Source organism: Marmota flaviventris, chromosome 7, assembly GCF_047511675.1.
Source record: "Marmota flaviventris isolate mMarFla1 chromosome 7, mMarFla1.hap1, whole genome shotgun sequence".
Lineage (NCBI taxonomy): Eukaryota > Metazoa > Chordata > Mammalia > Rodentia > Sciuridae > Marmota > Marmota flaviventris.
This window is the reverse complement of record NC_092504.1, coordinates 127,505,891-127,519,866: the sequence shown is the minus strand read 5'-3', so window position 1 is coordinate 127,519,866 and position 13,976 is coordinate 127,505,891. Positions and strand designations below refer to the sequence as shown.

At 39.2% G+C, this 13,976-nt stretch overlaps 1 protein-coding gene across 1 annotated transcript in view; it reads right to left on the bottom strand.

Annotated features, from left to right (window-relative positions):
- Rnf150 (ring finger protein 150) overlaps positions 1-13,976 on the bottom strand; it is a 215,053-nt gene that overhangs the window by 68,133 nt on the left and 132,944 nt on the right. Inside the window, exons 3-4 of the mRNA XM_027926708.2 lie at positions 5,778-5,849; positions 4,236-4,318 (exon numbers count right to left, since the gene is read on the bottom strand). Of these exons, the coding sequence (XP_027782509.1) occupies positions 4,236-4,318; positions 5,778-5,849 (155 nt within the window). The remainder of the gene's footprint in view (positions 1-4,235; positions 4,319-5,777; positions 5,850-13,976) is intronic.

Genomic DNA, 13,976 nt, shown 5'->3' with positions numbered 1-13,976 from the left:
CTGACATTCTAGGCTATTGGGTTGGTTTATGTAAGGAAGAGCTTGATTGGGTCTGGCTGCAGCTTCAGAGGTAAAAAAAAAAAAAAGGTCAAAACAGGGCACAGATAATCTAGGACTATTTCTAGTGAATTCTCTCAACAATAAGGGAAAAGAAAAGGATATTAAATGATGTTGACAATAATATCTTGACCTTGCACAAATAGGCACAAGAAACAAAAGGAAAGAGATATGCAAAAATGTTAGCAGTAGTTATCTGCATGAGGGAGTTAGGCAGATATTCAATTATTTTATTCATTTTGCAAATTTTCTATAATTTTTTATTATAGTTGCACATATCATTCTGTATTCTGATTACTTATTGAAATTTTTTTCCCATTAGACTATTTCCTTTAGAGCATGAACTATGCCATTTATCTTTTCATTTCTGGTACTTTCTACTACTCCTGAAATACAGCTGCTATAAAATATTTGTTGTTCCAAAGGAAGCATTTAGTTGCTACAAAGTTTTTCATAAAGATCTGCTTATTACTAGGTAGCTTTTAAGTATTTCTTCAATTGTGGAGGAGATTATTCCAGATCAAAGTGAAAGAATGTAGTAGAAACTAATATTTGCACAAATGAGTGATATGATATATGATAAATTAGAGATTGGAAAAAACATTTTGTAGATTGTTGGAAAGAAATGCAAATATTGCTTTGGTTTTTTTAAAACATGGCAAACATGAACTTTTGGTCTGCCCAAGGAATTCACATTCTTTTTCAGACACTGTGTGTTTGCAATTGGATAAATAGAAATGAATAATTATTGAAGAACAGTGGGAATACAATAAGATAAAAGCCATGGAAGGAACAGAGAGCCCAACTTATTCTCCAGACAAAGGAAGACAACAAAGCTTCAATAAAATATTGTTAAAAACATAATCATGGATATTAACCCATCACAAAAAAAAATCTAGCCTTAAAATCTAGCAAAAGCTTAATGATGGAGCAAACCAAAGTTTCTTGGAAAATGCCTTAGCAGTGTGTTAGGATCAAATCCAAAGCACACAAGTTAGACCCATGCCACCAGACATACTCGGTGTCCTGCTGTGGATCTGTGCCTTACACTGTGCATGCATGTCCAAGCTTACACCAAGGCACCTCCTCTTTTTGTATTTTTTAATATTTATTTTTTAGTTTAGTTGGATACAATACCTTTATTTTATCTATTTACTTTTATGTGGTGCTGAGGATGGAATCCAGGGCCTCGCATGTGCTAGGTGAGCGCACTACTGCTGAGCCACAACTTCAGCCCAAGGAGACTCCTCTTTGAGTGCTAGAGAGGGACTGAAAGAAGGAAGAGTCAGCAGGAAGGAGCCACGGGTTTGCATGTGCACAGTGTAACTTTAATAACCACCAAGACCACAAATGAGGAGGGGAGGGCATTGACTAACTATCATCATTTGTACAGGGGTCTTGGAAAGAGATAAGAGAATGAGTTGGAAAATGCTGTGCAAAAGTGTGAACCTGGGTGATTTGGAAAAACATCCTAAATGAGATGCACCCAGCATGTCAAGGGTTATGAGGCTACAGACAAAATTTGAGAGAAAGGACTGGATACACTGAGACATTGTTTGGAAACCATTTTTTACTCCAAAGAGATGCAAAGAATGCTGTGGATGAGTCAGCCTGGAAATAATAGGAAAGGGAGACCTTGGTGTTCATGGGAGCAAAGGTTTAATAACACCCCAGAGGAAATTATCTAGCAAAAACCAAATGTCTCCACATTTGTTTGATAACATCCATTAGTGAAAACCGTCTGGCAGGAACCAGCAACAGGCATAAAAATATTTTGATTTGAATATCAGCATGGAAAGAAATGCACGAGCTATTTAAAGAATACGTATGTGTGACTAGTGAAGCTCAAACAGTAATTAACTATAACTTGTGTTTGGTAATGAGGTGTGTTTTGTTATTTAAAGAAGGATGCTCAATAAGGAAATAAAAAAAAAATAGATGAGTGCTAAGGAACTTGAAGCAAAAAGAATTAAGGAATGAGCTGAGAACCAAAGAACCAGGTAAAAAGGAGGAGCCTAAAGCCAAACTGAAAAGGAAAAGAATGTAGGAGAAACTAATATTCCTAGGGAAAGCGCCAGTGGGAATAAACTGAAATTTCCTGAAGTCCTTTTTCTTTATGGAAAATATTAAATGTTACTTTTTCTTGATGAATATTTCCAAAAAAATTACACTATAAAAGGAGGTCTGGAACAACATAAAAATCTAAATACCATTAAAGCAATGTAATTTGTCATAATTAGAAACTGAAACCAGTGAAATGTTCCCAAACTGGGTATAGTAAATTAAATTGTGGTACAACTCTGTGTTGGCTATTATGTAGCCTCCAGCAATTGCAGAGAGGAACATGAAATTCATGCATGATGGAGCTCTAAATGAATATATTATTTTATGCTGTATGACTGTATAACTAAAGCAATGCAATATATGCATACATATAATTTTTAACACAGATTTTCTTAATTACAATTGTAAAGTTCTTAGGATTCTCAGGAAAAAAGCAGCTGTTTAACTGGCTTGGGTTATTTTTTATTAGTAGTACCTTCATAGGGCTCTAAGCAGTCTCCTAGTAGGAAAGTCAAGACAAGCACTGGACTTACTTATAACCACAGGGCTTTACAAATCCTTAATAAAATGCCGCAGAGATGAAAGACGTCACCCTGGGAGGTTTTCCATAGTTCAGTGTCATTCTTTGCCCTTGTTCCTGGAAGTCATCCAGTAGACATGAGGTGTAGCGTGTAGAAAGAATTACATGGAGCAACCTCAGACAGAGGAACTACCAAGCTTCCATGTGTCCCTGTTTATGATTTTGTCCCACAGGCAGACGGGCATCTATAAACAAAACCTGGGGCTCTGGATGGATTTTCCTAATGCCCATTTGTGTAATGATCAGTTTGCCTAAGAACATTTTGAGAAACATCTATTCCCTTTGGGAGTTTCTGCATCAGTTGGGGTATCCAGTCCTTTTGTGTTATTTTGAGATTATTTGACCAAATCCTCTAAAGCCATATTTTCTTTCTTTTGTATTTCCAATAAATAGCTCTTAAAATTTGCATTGTTTCAAGAACAAATGGATTGATGAATATCTTTGTGGTGTGTTTTTCTATGTTATTTACTTTAAAACTCACTAAGAATTAAAGTCATTCCTTTTAAGTGAAGAATTCCTCATCAAAGCATAATTCCATTTTTATTTTTAGGATGCTTGCACTGATACAAAAATACTAAAAAGGATTTTCAATTAAGGAGGATGGCTTTTATGAAACCTTAAATTTCTTGATTTAATTAGAGTATTTAAACTGATTGGATTTTAACAATTTAAAAAGAATTCCAACACCTTCACAGTGAATTTCAATTAGGCAGAGGGATGAGGAGGGTTACGTGAGGATTGCCTGGGGAGCGTTCCCAGCTCTACATGCCTGCTTCTTCTTCTAAATTTCAAAATTTGGGGAAAATTTGATTGTCATGTTCACTTTCTGTTAGTTAAAAAAAAATGAAGAGAAATGGAATCTGCTTTTGGCTTTGTACTTACTCCTGACTATATTCTGATGGCTGAGCCTTTATGATCTTCCACAAAACATTTTTCAAGAATTATTTTAATTAAATTAGCAGAACTGATTCTGAGCAAGAGAGAGCTGCTTTTTCTTTTTTTCAAGAAAACTCATATCTGGATTCACATCAGCAGGTTCTGTATCAAGAGGGTCCAGATCATAAGGCTATCCTCCTTTTGATGCAAAGGGGATCAGGAAAATATATATAATTCCATGAACCAAAGCCTTTATTGATTGATTGACTGATTGATTGATTGATTGTACTGAGGATTGAACCCAGGGGGCCTTAACCACTGGGTCACATACCCAGTCCTTTAAAAAAATATTTTAGTTTAGAGACAGGTTCTCACTGAGTTGCTTAACACCTTGCTTTTGGTAAGTCTGGCTTTGAACTCACAATCCTCCTGCCTCAGTCTCCCAACCTGCTGGTATTACAGGTATGTGCCACTGTGCCCAGTAAGCCAAAGCCTTTATAAGGACTAAGGTTACCAGAAAAGAAGGCATGCTTGCCACATGCAGCTGGCAACACGGAGGCCCATGACATTGCCCAGCAAGGCCGGCAGGTCCAAGCCAGGGTGGCCAGCAGGCACTCTCCACACACCAGCCATCCAGGGCAGGCAGCCAGTCACTCACCGGCAGGGCAGGATCCTGACCACGTCGTTGGGCTTGTATCCTTCAATACAAACTGCACAGTTGTCAAAATCCGGCTCTGTTTCCTGCAACAGGAGCAGTGCAGATGAGACCACCCTCCTGGCTTCGTGAGTAAATACCAAATAAACCAAAGGACAGCTTGTCTGGAGCCAGGCTTTCAACAGCCTTTGCTAGTTTTCTTCATCAATAATTTACTGGCTATCGGTGTAGTTGGCATTCTTTCCAACCCCACTTTGTATTTCGAGGTGCCACTGCAAGTGCTTTAGTGAGGAAAACCATTTCCTCATGTACTTTTACTAATAATGCTATCAATTACAAGGAGAGGTGACATATCAGAATCTTGAGGATAACAAATAACATTTATGGAGAACTATCTGAATGATATTTAATCCACCTATTCCTCTGTAATCTAATACATAAACTAAACAGAAACACAAAAGAATGTTTTTAATTTTTTTCAAGTACATAAATTTCTTTTAATACCTCAAAAATTTATTACTATGTCATAGCCCTTGGACTTTTATTATTCTCTGATTGAAGAGGAAAAAGGAATGATCAAAATGGACTTCAAATTTAGGAATGCTTTTGAAAGAATTTATCTTAATGCACCCAATAGTGTTTTCAGAGAGTTAAAAAGTAATAGCATATAATAGTAATAGCACATCAATCCTTCAGACTACAGTCAATAGCTGCTACACATGTGGAATTGTGGATCCCTTACAATGCTCCAAGGAGCCCCAGTCCTTCGAACTGTGTTGTAATCCATTGATCTAAACATCTCCTGGGAGATCAAAGAGAACTTTAAAGGCCTGCAAGCCTGGACTGTACTTTTTCCTGTCCTTTCTTATGATGCTATGATTGCTTCTGGCTTTATTCCATGATTCTACAGTGAAGGAGACTGTTACAATGATATTGGGGTGTCCTGAATACTAAATTTCATAGGAACTGATATACTTTTTGTGTTTAGACTCTAGACATGAGTGTAGAACAGAGCTCTGCACATAGCTTTATCTTCCCTGCGAGGATTACTGGACAAACTTTTTCAGGTCAAAATACTGGGAATAACTCTTTTGTTTTTTTTATCTTGTGGGACACTGCAGTCAAATATCATTTGAATATTGAATTTTGTTTCCTTCTTTGCACTGGTTGCTGGAAAGCCCCGACCTTATTTAGTATCCATTTCCATTACCTGTTTCAGGTAATGCATTTGTGCAGTAATGTCATCCTGGCTTTATCCATTTTCTTATACACTTACTTTTCCATTTCTCATATTCTGTAGCAAATGGGTTTTTTTGTCCTACTGAATGCATTTCATAAACTGCTTTAAATAATATTTAATAGCATATAATACTAATAGCACATCTATCCTTCAGACTAAAAAAAGGGCACGTATCAGATGCTTACAGGACGACTTTAAGCACGTATTTCCCTTTTCCATCCTTCACTCTCTTCTACTCTGTCAGAAAACCAAAGGAGAGCAACTGCTTTGAATAGTTCCCCACCAAAAAGAAAAGAGGCTGTTACCTTGTCACCCTTCTTGATGGTCCTGACCTGGAGCTTGCTGATGGCTTTCTTTGCTGCATCTCCCAGTCGGCGCTGAAAACACCAAAAGCTACTTGTTAGTAATGGAGATGTGTAATTCTTGACTTTATTTATGATGGCATTTAATAAATCAGGACCGCTGTCTCTGAAATCATGCACACCTGGCATGAATGTTAACAATGATGGCTGGAAGAGATGGCACAGTGGCATCTGTGCAGAGAGGCTGTGCTGACCAGGTCTGTGAAAGAGAATCTGGTTCCACCTTGTGTTAGACACAAAGCAAATGATGCAGGAAGAGCCTGCTCTTGAGTAACTTCAGTGCAGTTTGCAAGACAAAAAGTATTCAGTATTTGCCACCCTAAACTACTCAGTCTGTAACACAGAGACAATCTAGAGAGTTTAGAATAAACTTCATCTCCTATTTTTTACTATCAGGGATACTGTTTAATATTCCCTTCCATTTGCTCATGCAGACCTAACCTAGGTTTAAATTCAATCTGTTTGATCCTATTCCGTCAAATTTTCATGTCAATTTTACTTCCCTTATGTATGGGTGTGAGAGTATATATTAAAAATACATAAAAAAACAATGTTCAGGTTAGCAAATAATTACAAAGCAAAGATCTGGGTAAACCACTACCATCCATGTGAAGAAAGAATGTATTATGCCCCTTTAAAATTTTTTTATTTTTAAATATTTTTTTAGACCTTGATTTGGACTTTTATTTTATTCATTTATTTATATGTGGTGCTGAGAATCAAACCCAGTGCCTTACACATGCTAGGCAAGCACTCTGCCACTGAGCCACAACCCCAGCTCCCAAGCCCCCCTTTTTTTAACAGAGTAATTACTTTCCTAATGAGCCCTGTAATAATGTAATAAGAGGGCAATGGAAGAGTGGGGGAGGAGAATTCAATTTTAATCTGTCAAGGAAGAAAATCGCTAGTTAGTGTGCCATTAGTTTTCTACATGCTTTCAATCCATCTTGGGTATATGTACTTCTGCTTTATAATATATGAATATTTGTAGCAGTGAAACATATTTGAATGATTAAAATTAACAATGTCATCGTTTAAACACTCAAACTTCTTTCTTTCTCTCTTATTTATTTTTTGTGGTTTTGGGGATTGAACCCAGGGCTTTATGCTTGCAGGGTAAGCCCTCTGCCACTGAGCTACGTCCTAGGCCACTTCTTCTCTTAAAAACAGTGAACCGATATTGGTGAATGCTTAGTATATCCTAGGTACTTTGCTAAAACTTTATAAGTAATGTTGCCTTAATCCTTACTATAGCCTGTAAGAAAAGAACTTTTTTTTTTTTTAATAAAGAATGAAGACTTACAGAGCGTGGGCAAATTTTTCAATATTTTAGAGACAGAGAAAGTTTGAAACTGAATAAAATCGGGTCTGACTTTAACATCACAGCTAATCTACCACCTTCATTCACTTTTATTCACTAAACAACCATCCAATCAATCAACCAGCCAGTTAGCCAACCAAAAAACATCTGACTTCTAGTCAGCTAATCATCCAATTAGTTAGCCAATCAACCAACATCCAGCTGGCCAGTTAATCAGTCATCCATCCGCCCGTTCACCCACCCACCCATCCATCCAAGCAACGAACCATCCAACCTAATGACCAACCAATTAAAGTCTATTTAAAGTACATATCATAAGGCACTTCCTTAGCACACAGCAAAGTGAATAAGCAGAAAAGGTGATGTTCTTTTTAATTCAGTTTCTCTTTGATTTTCATCCTTGGTTTCTAAAATAACACTGGCATTTTTAATGGAAGACAAAGTTTTGGCTGTTTCCTAAAAGGAGGGCTAGACACACTTGAGATTTACGCAAAAGTCCATGAGTAGCCAGCACACTAAGGTAGCTGGAAAACTTAGGAAGAGTCTGCAATGATAATTACTAAAGGTAGACATGAGAGTGAGAGAGAGAGAAAGTAACTGAGGGGAAAGTAAACACGTGGCCTATTCTTCTCCTTATCCTCTGGTTACTACTTAGTCATCCTTACATCTTAGGTCATTCTTCAGGGATCCCCCAGCAAGATCCCTCTACTCTAGACCCTCATTGCACATTTTCGACACACCTCTGCTTTGCAGTACTGTCACATTGGGTATTTGATATTTGTTTTTATGATCAATCTCTGTTATATTTCCCTCAAGTAAGCTCTTCAACAGGAGCTCTGTGTATATTCTTGCTTTTTACCATGTCCCCAGCTCATAGAATAAAGCTGCCTTCAATCAGCAGCACTTGATTATTTAACATGTATTTTTGATCTTTTATTCTGTGCCAAGCACAGGTTTGGGTTTTAGAAAATTGGTAGTGGGGAAAAATAATGCAGACATTTTTGTCCTCTGTAGCTTATCATCTAGTAGAAATTCCATAAAATATGATTGAATAAAATATTAAGCCAATAGGTTTTTTTTAAGCATGGAAAACAACCTGAGAAATTTAGCCAGTTCATGAAAAAATTTACAGATAAACTATAGTGATTTGAGTTGTACATAAGCAAAGCTGAATTTCTAGCCCCAGCAAACCCAGCTTGTCTCAACTAGTAGGTGCCAACTATTGCAATCTGGGCCGTGGATGAAAAGCACTGAGAAAGTGTTCCTGGTCACTGGGAGAAAATGTCACAAACCTACAGAATACTACATTAACACCAAGAAATCTGGGCCCTAAGTAAACAAATGTTGATCGCTTTTAAGCCAAGAACTCAGATATTTTTGCAACTGTTTAATTGGTATTCTATAATGTTTGTACCCAATTCAATTACTTAAATTGTTTTTGTTTTCAAAGGATGAGCAGAGTAATTAAGCAAAAAACAGTGTTTTCAAACAGGGTCATAGATTTATACTCAACTGAAGCCAAAGTATGTTTAAAGCAGGTGAACTAGAAATGATGTTTTCAAAATTTAATTTTCATTTAGAACAATTCTTTAGCAAATGAAAGATGGCTTCTTAAATGTGAACACATAATTTAATTTCAAGGAATGGGAGGAAGAGGAAGGAGAGGAATCACCACTACCACCCAAAGAGGTAAGTCCATTCCGGAAATGTAGAGTAAGCTAAAATTAATGTATCAAGGCTTATGGCTAACAGGGAAGTTAATGGTTGTGGAATTAGAAAGATGAATTCCATTAGTGGCATTTGTATGACTGAGTCCAAGAGAGGTTAAGGTGCTTAATGAAGAATAAAGTCCTTTAGGAGACAGGCTTCCCAAGTCAGTAGAGCTAAGACTTAGAGACTAGCGCAAAAGAGAAAGTCATGAGGTTCTCTTCAATGTTTCTACAAGGTGTTTCTCTTTGGGAGTCCTGAAAAAAATCACATGATTCACAAAGGCAGGAAGACATATTTTCCTTAACCATTGTAAAAAAGGGTACAACGGTGTCTTTTCCCTTTCATGCTCCTTGAAGGTCCTGGAATCAAGCCTCATTCCATAGGTTATGGGTAGATGGCACGCATTTGCCTCCTTTGAGGAGCAGAAAGATGGAATTCTCCAGACTCATGGAGGCTATAAATGTTTGTCCTGTCGCTGGGGGAATACCCAGCTGCAAGAAAATCAGCTTCTGAGAAATACATGATCATGGGGCTAGGTAGCATTGTTTATTTATTTATTTTTTGAAAGCGTTCTGGAATAGCAAAATTAGAGGAGAAGCCCCATAAAGTTTTCAAAAATGCCACATGCATTTGCATGTAGCCAAATATTGTCAGTATGTCTCAATTCTTCCTAAGTGACATTAAAATTATATGTAGGAAAAAAGTCCCACTTTCAACATTTAAAACAAGTTTTGAACATTTAAAAGAAAGTTCTACTTCCAACAATTTTCACACTAGTGTTGGATTTCCAAAATGCAGATTAAAGAGATAATAAATGCAAACATAAATATTCTTAATGAAACGACCCAGATAAAGTAGTTGTTGCTTTTGTTGTTGACCTCTTCTTTTGGGGGATTTTTTTTAACTGTGCCAAGAATAAAGGAGGAAGAAAACGACAGGCCCTGCTCAAACTGAGTCTTGCCCAGGGCCCAAGCAGAGAATCTAGACATAAAACCTGAAGTCAGTCATAAACAGAAGCTTTCCTTTGTGATTTTCAGAAATGCAGAATGGAAGAGTTAGGGACCACCTCAGGGGAATGAGGGACCGCTAAAGGTTTGGGTCAGCGCTTTGTTTTGGATGGGGATGTATGGTTGTTCTCCAACCCAACCAAATCCAAATCACACTTTTTACTAACAATGGTCAGGACTAGGCATCTTGGTAACCAGATGTAGCTATTAATTTGATCTAATCAGGTACAAGAAAATATTTTCCAAGGTTATTGGTTTCTCGACAATGGTGAAGATAAAATGCTTTATGGAAAACAAAAGCAGAATCACACATTAACAGAAAAAGTCCTCCATAAGTACCAGTGAGGATGAAAAACAATGACAAACCCCAGTTCAACTCAAGACACATAAATTAGTGATCTTCCAAATGTTTAAGAAACTAAAAAGGAAGACAGTTTCCTCTTCATCTGCTCTGTTAGAAATTCAATGAAGGTTATTTAAAAAAAAAAAATCCGGAACCAAAATACAGTTCTGGGACTCTGAAAATGATACCCCAGTGGCTTGCTCAGTACCTTGAACTAAAGGAAACTGGAGGCCCCAGAAGCAGCCTCAGGACAAAGTCTCTTTCTGTCCTCCTGCCCTCCAATTTCTAGAAATGAGTGGAAGAAAACAGATTTCCATCTCCAAGGTGAGTCATAGAAGCTAGAACCCTCTCCTGAAGGAAGCCATGAAACCTGGGGTGGTGGGGTGCCACTCTCAGTTTCCCTTGAAGGCCCTCACTCCAGAGTGTCCTGTCCTATACCTGGGAGGAAGGAGTGTGCACAGAAGATCCACAGAGGATCTGAACACTCCCCACTGACCGCTCCACTGTGCATTCCGGCCTTTTGTTCAGCCATCTTTCTCCATGGCTGCTCATTCTTCATTGTATGGAGGAATGAAAAAAAAAAAAAAACAATTTCCTTTGGGTCTTGGGTCACCAGTTTCGAAGGTTCCCACATCACATTAAACTTTTCATTCATGAAACTGGTGATGCTCCTATCAGTGTCACACAGGCCCTATGATGGGGGAGGGGATTCACCGCACCTTTTCATCCATAGGACGGCATCAAAACTGAGCTGACCCTCCCCCATCTCATATGATGGGATGACTTGGTGTCATATTTGCCCCAACAACTGTATTTTATGCTTATGTTAACCATCATCATCACCATCACCAAGGGGAAAAACAATGAAATGTTCTTATATTCTAGGTGAAGGGAGGCCACTATCAAAAAAAAAAAAAAAAAACCAAAATGGATTGGGTCCTGGTCATCTTGGAGTTCATGTGGTCATGTGACACAGACCTTTTCCTCATAGCTCTCCTACATAACAACGATCCTCCAGGACTGGCTAAGGTGACCGAAGTCTCATCAGTTTCCATGACATAGAACTAGATGATCAATGGCTATGATGGTCTCACAGAACGATGGCTTGGAGCTGTCAAGTGTGCTCCCAATGTGAGGTTAAGCCTCTTCTGTGTGAGCTGTAGCAGAGGAGAAGGCTCACTAAATGCTTCCGGGATTCAGCATGTGTCCTTCCCCCTGAGGGCTTGGCACGTTCTTCTAGAGCACTCTCAAGGATAATTTTAGTTTTTATTCTTTAGGAGATGCTTCTCTGCCTCAAATCTCCCTTGGTGGTTGATACTTGGCATATTCCTTTTCTTTCTCTTTTCCTGTGAATTTTTAGTTTGTTTTAAATTCCATCACTTCTTTTGTTCCAAGGTAACTTCACCAATATGTGCAAAAGAGATCACAGGGACATGAGCCATGCAAAGGTGTCCCCCTGGGAGAGAGAAATCCTCCAAGAAAACTTTGCTCCATATCATTACCAGGCCTCACATTAAAAACAAAAAACAAAAAAACAGATCAAAACAGGTCTGGTTTCCTTGGATCACCTTCAAAGGCAATATTGTCTAGGAAAATCAAAAAAGAGCCCCACTTAGTTGATCTAATAATACGCCTGAATTTGAAATAGCTACCATGTTTGGGAGTTGTGTGGTTTTCATGGCACAGACTAAGTCCTTGTGTCTGAGATGATAGTGAGACAATATTCTAGATCATGGTAAGAAGAGAGGCTTAGCTGGGCATAGTGGTGCACTCCAGTAATCCCAGTGGCTTGTAGGCTGAGGCAGGAATCACGAGTTCAAAGCTAGCCTCAGCAACTTAGTGAGATCCTGATTGTAAATAAAATATAAAAAAGGGCTGGGGATGAGGCTCAGTAGTTAAGCTCCCTGGGTTCGATCCCTGGCATGAAAAACAGAAGATAGGCTTTTATGGCCACGGAGGAACACTGCTTGCTGGCTTCACTTTGCCATTCTGTAGGGTTTTCATAAGCAGGACAGGAATAAGTGAAGGGCAGGAGGAATAAGACATTCGGGGAAAGAGATGTGCATGCCTCATCAACTTCCTGGTATGCATCTGGGATTGTAGTATACTCTGGTGTTCAGGATCAGGGAATCTGCTGAGAATCCGGCCTCCCTTTCTTCAGTCAGCTTTTGCATCACTGTGACCAAAACACCCAACGATAACTTAGAGGAGGAAAAGTTTACTGGGGGCTTATGGTTTCAGTGGTCTCAGTCCACGGATGGCCAACTCCATTGCTCCGTGTCCAAGGTGAGGCGGCGCATCATAAGGGAAGATCTCAGAGGAGGGGAGGTGCTCAGCTTGTGATGGCGTCAAGAAGCAGAGAGAGGAAAGGAAAAGGGGCCATAGGGAACACGCACCCTTTCACACTCTTGCACTAATACAGGAGATTTTTGTGGGACACCTCACATCCACACTATAACATACCTCCAAATTCAAGAACAGGTTGCTAGATGTAGGTCATTAGGTGGGTAGAATGAACACGAACCCTGGCATCCTCCAAGAAGCCTCCTCATGGGCTAAGTCTTCTCTGTGTCCCAATGCTATTGAGGTGCCTTGATCTGATAGAAGTCATTTTGACTTGAAATCACTAACCTGGTTATGTGTCCTTGTTAAAAATGATTTATCAAAGTCATTGTCCCTTTAAGTTCTAAATCTATACCCTGAGACTTCAGTGAGCATTCTCAACAAGAGCAGAATTACAAGTGGGTGACTTTTGCCTCTCAATTCTGTTTCCCATCCACAGCCATTTGGAGAACGTGGGTTCTCAGGGCTCACCTGAGAGCATTCCAGATTATTTACTGTAGAAGCCCACACTGGTGCATCAGTGGGATATTTCCTTAAACCACTCACAAGGGACATCCAGAGGATATGTAAGGAGAGAAAGAGAGATCTGTCATGGTATTTAAGTCACCAGGACATGGGTTAAATGGCTAGTAAAATGTTTTCTTCTTTTGGAGGGTTCCAGGGATTGAACTCAAGGGCACTCGACCACTGAGCCACATCCCCAGCCCTATTTTTTGGCATTTTATTTAGAGACAGGGTCTCACTGAGTTCCTTAGTGCCTCACTTTTGCTGAAGGTGGCTTTAAACTCACAATCCTCCTGCCTCAGTCTCCCGAGCTGCTGGGATAATAAGCATGTGCCACTGTGCCCGGCCAGTAAAATGTTTTCCATAATCATTATGGAGGCTTTCCTTAGCTTAAAAGTAGAAGGAACCAACTTCTCTTCTCATATAATCCTGGAGGCTGTACTCATGCCCTGCTCCTTTGACAGGTGAAAGTGTGACCCAATGAGTCCCATCCCTCAGCACCATTCCCCAGCCTTCCTCTCCTGCCCTGCCTTGCTTTGCTCTGTCCTGCTTGGCTCCTGTTCCCACCCTTAAGTGCCAGATGAATTCCTAACTACACAGGGCCCTGCTCACTTACTAGACCCCATTGTCCTCTTGCCCATGACCTTGTCCTATGCAAGAGTTTGATTCTACTTTACACCAAAACCACAGTTATATGCAAACCTTCACACTTTTAAGTGTTCTTAGCTCCTGAAATCCCAACCTTTATAATATTCCAGACTCTCCTTTGCTGCCTGGGGGTGTCACCTTTTTATTTCTGATTATGAAACAGAGTACTGTGGGCTTGGACAGAGATGAGATTTCACTGGGCTGGAACATGACATTAGGAAACTGGTTCTGAAAGGCCCTATGTGTGTTCAAAACAGACCTGCATG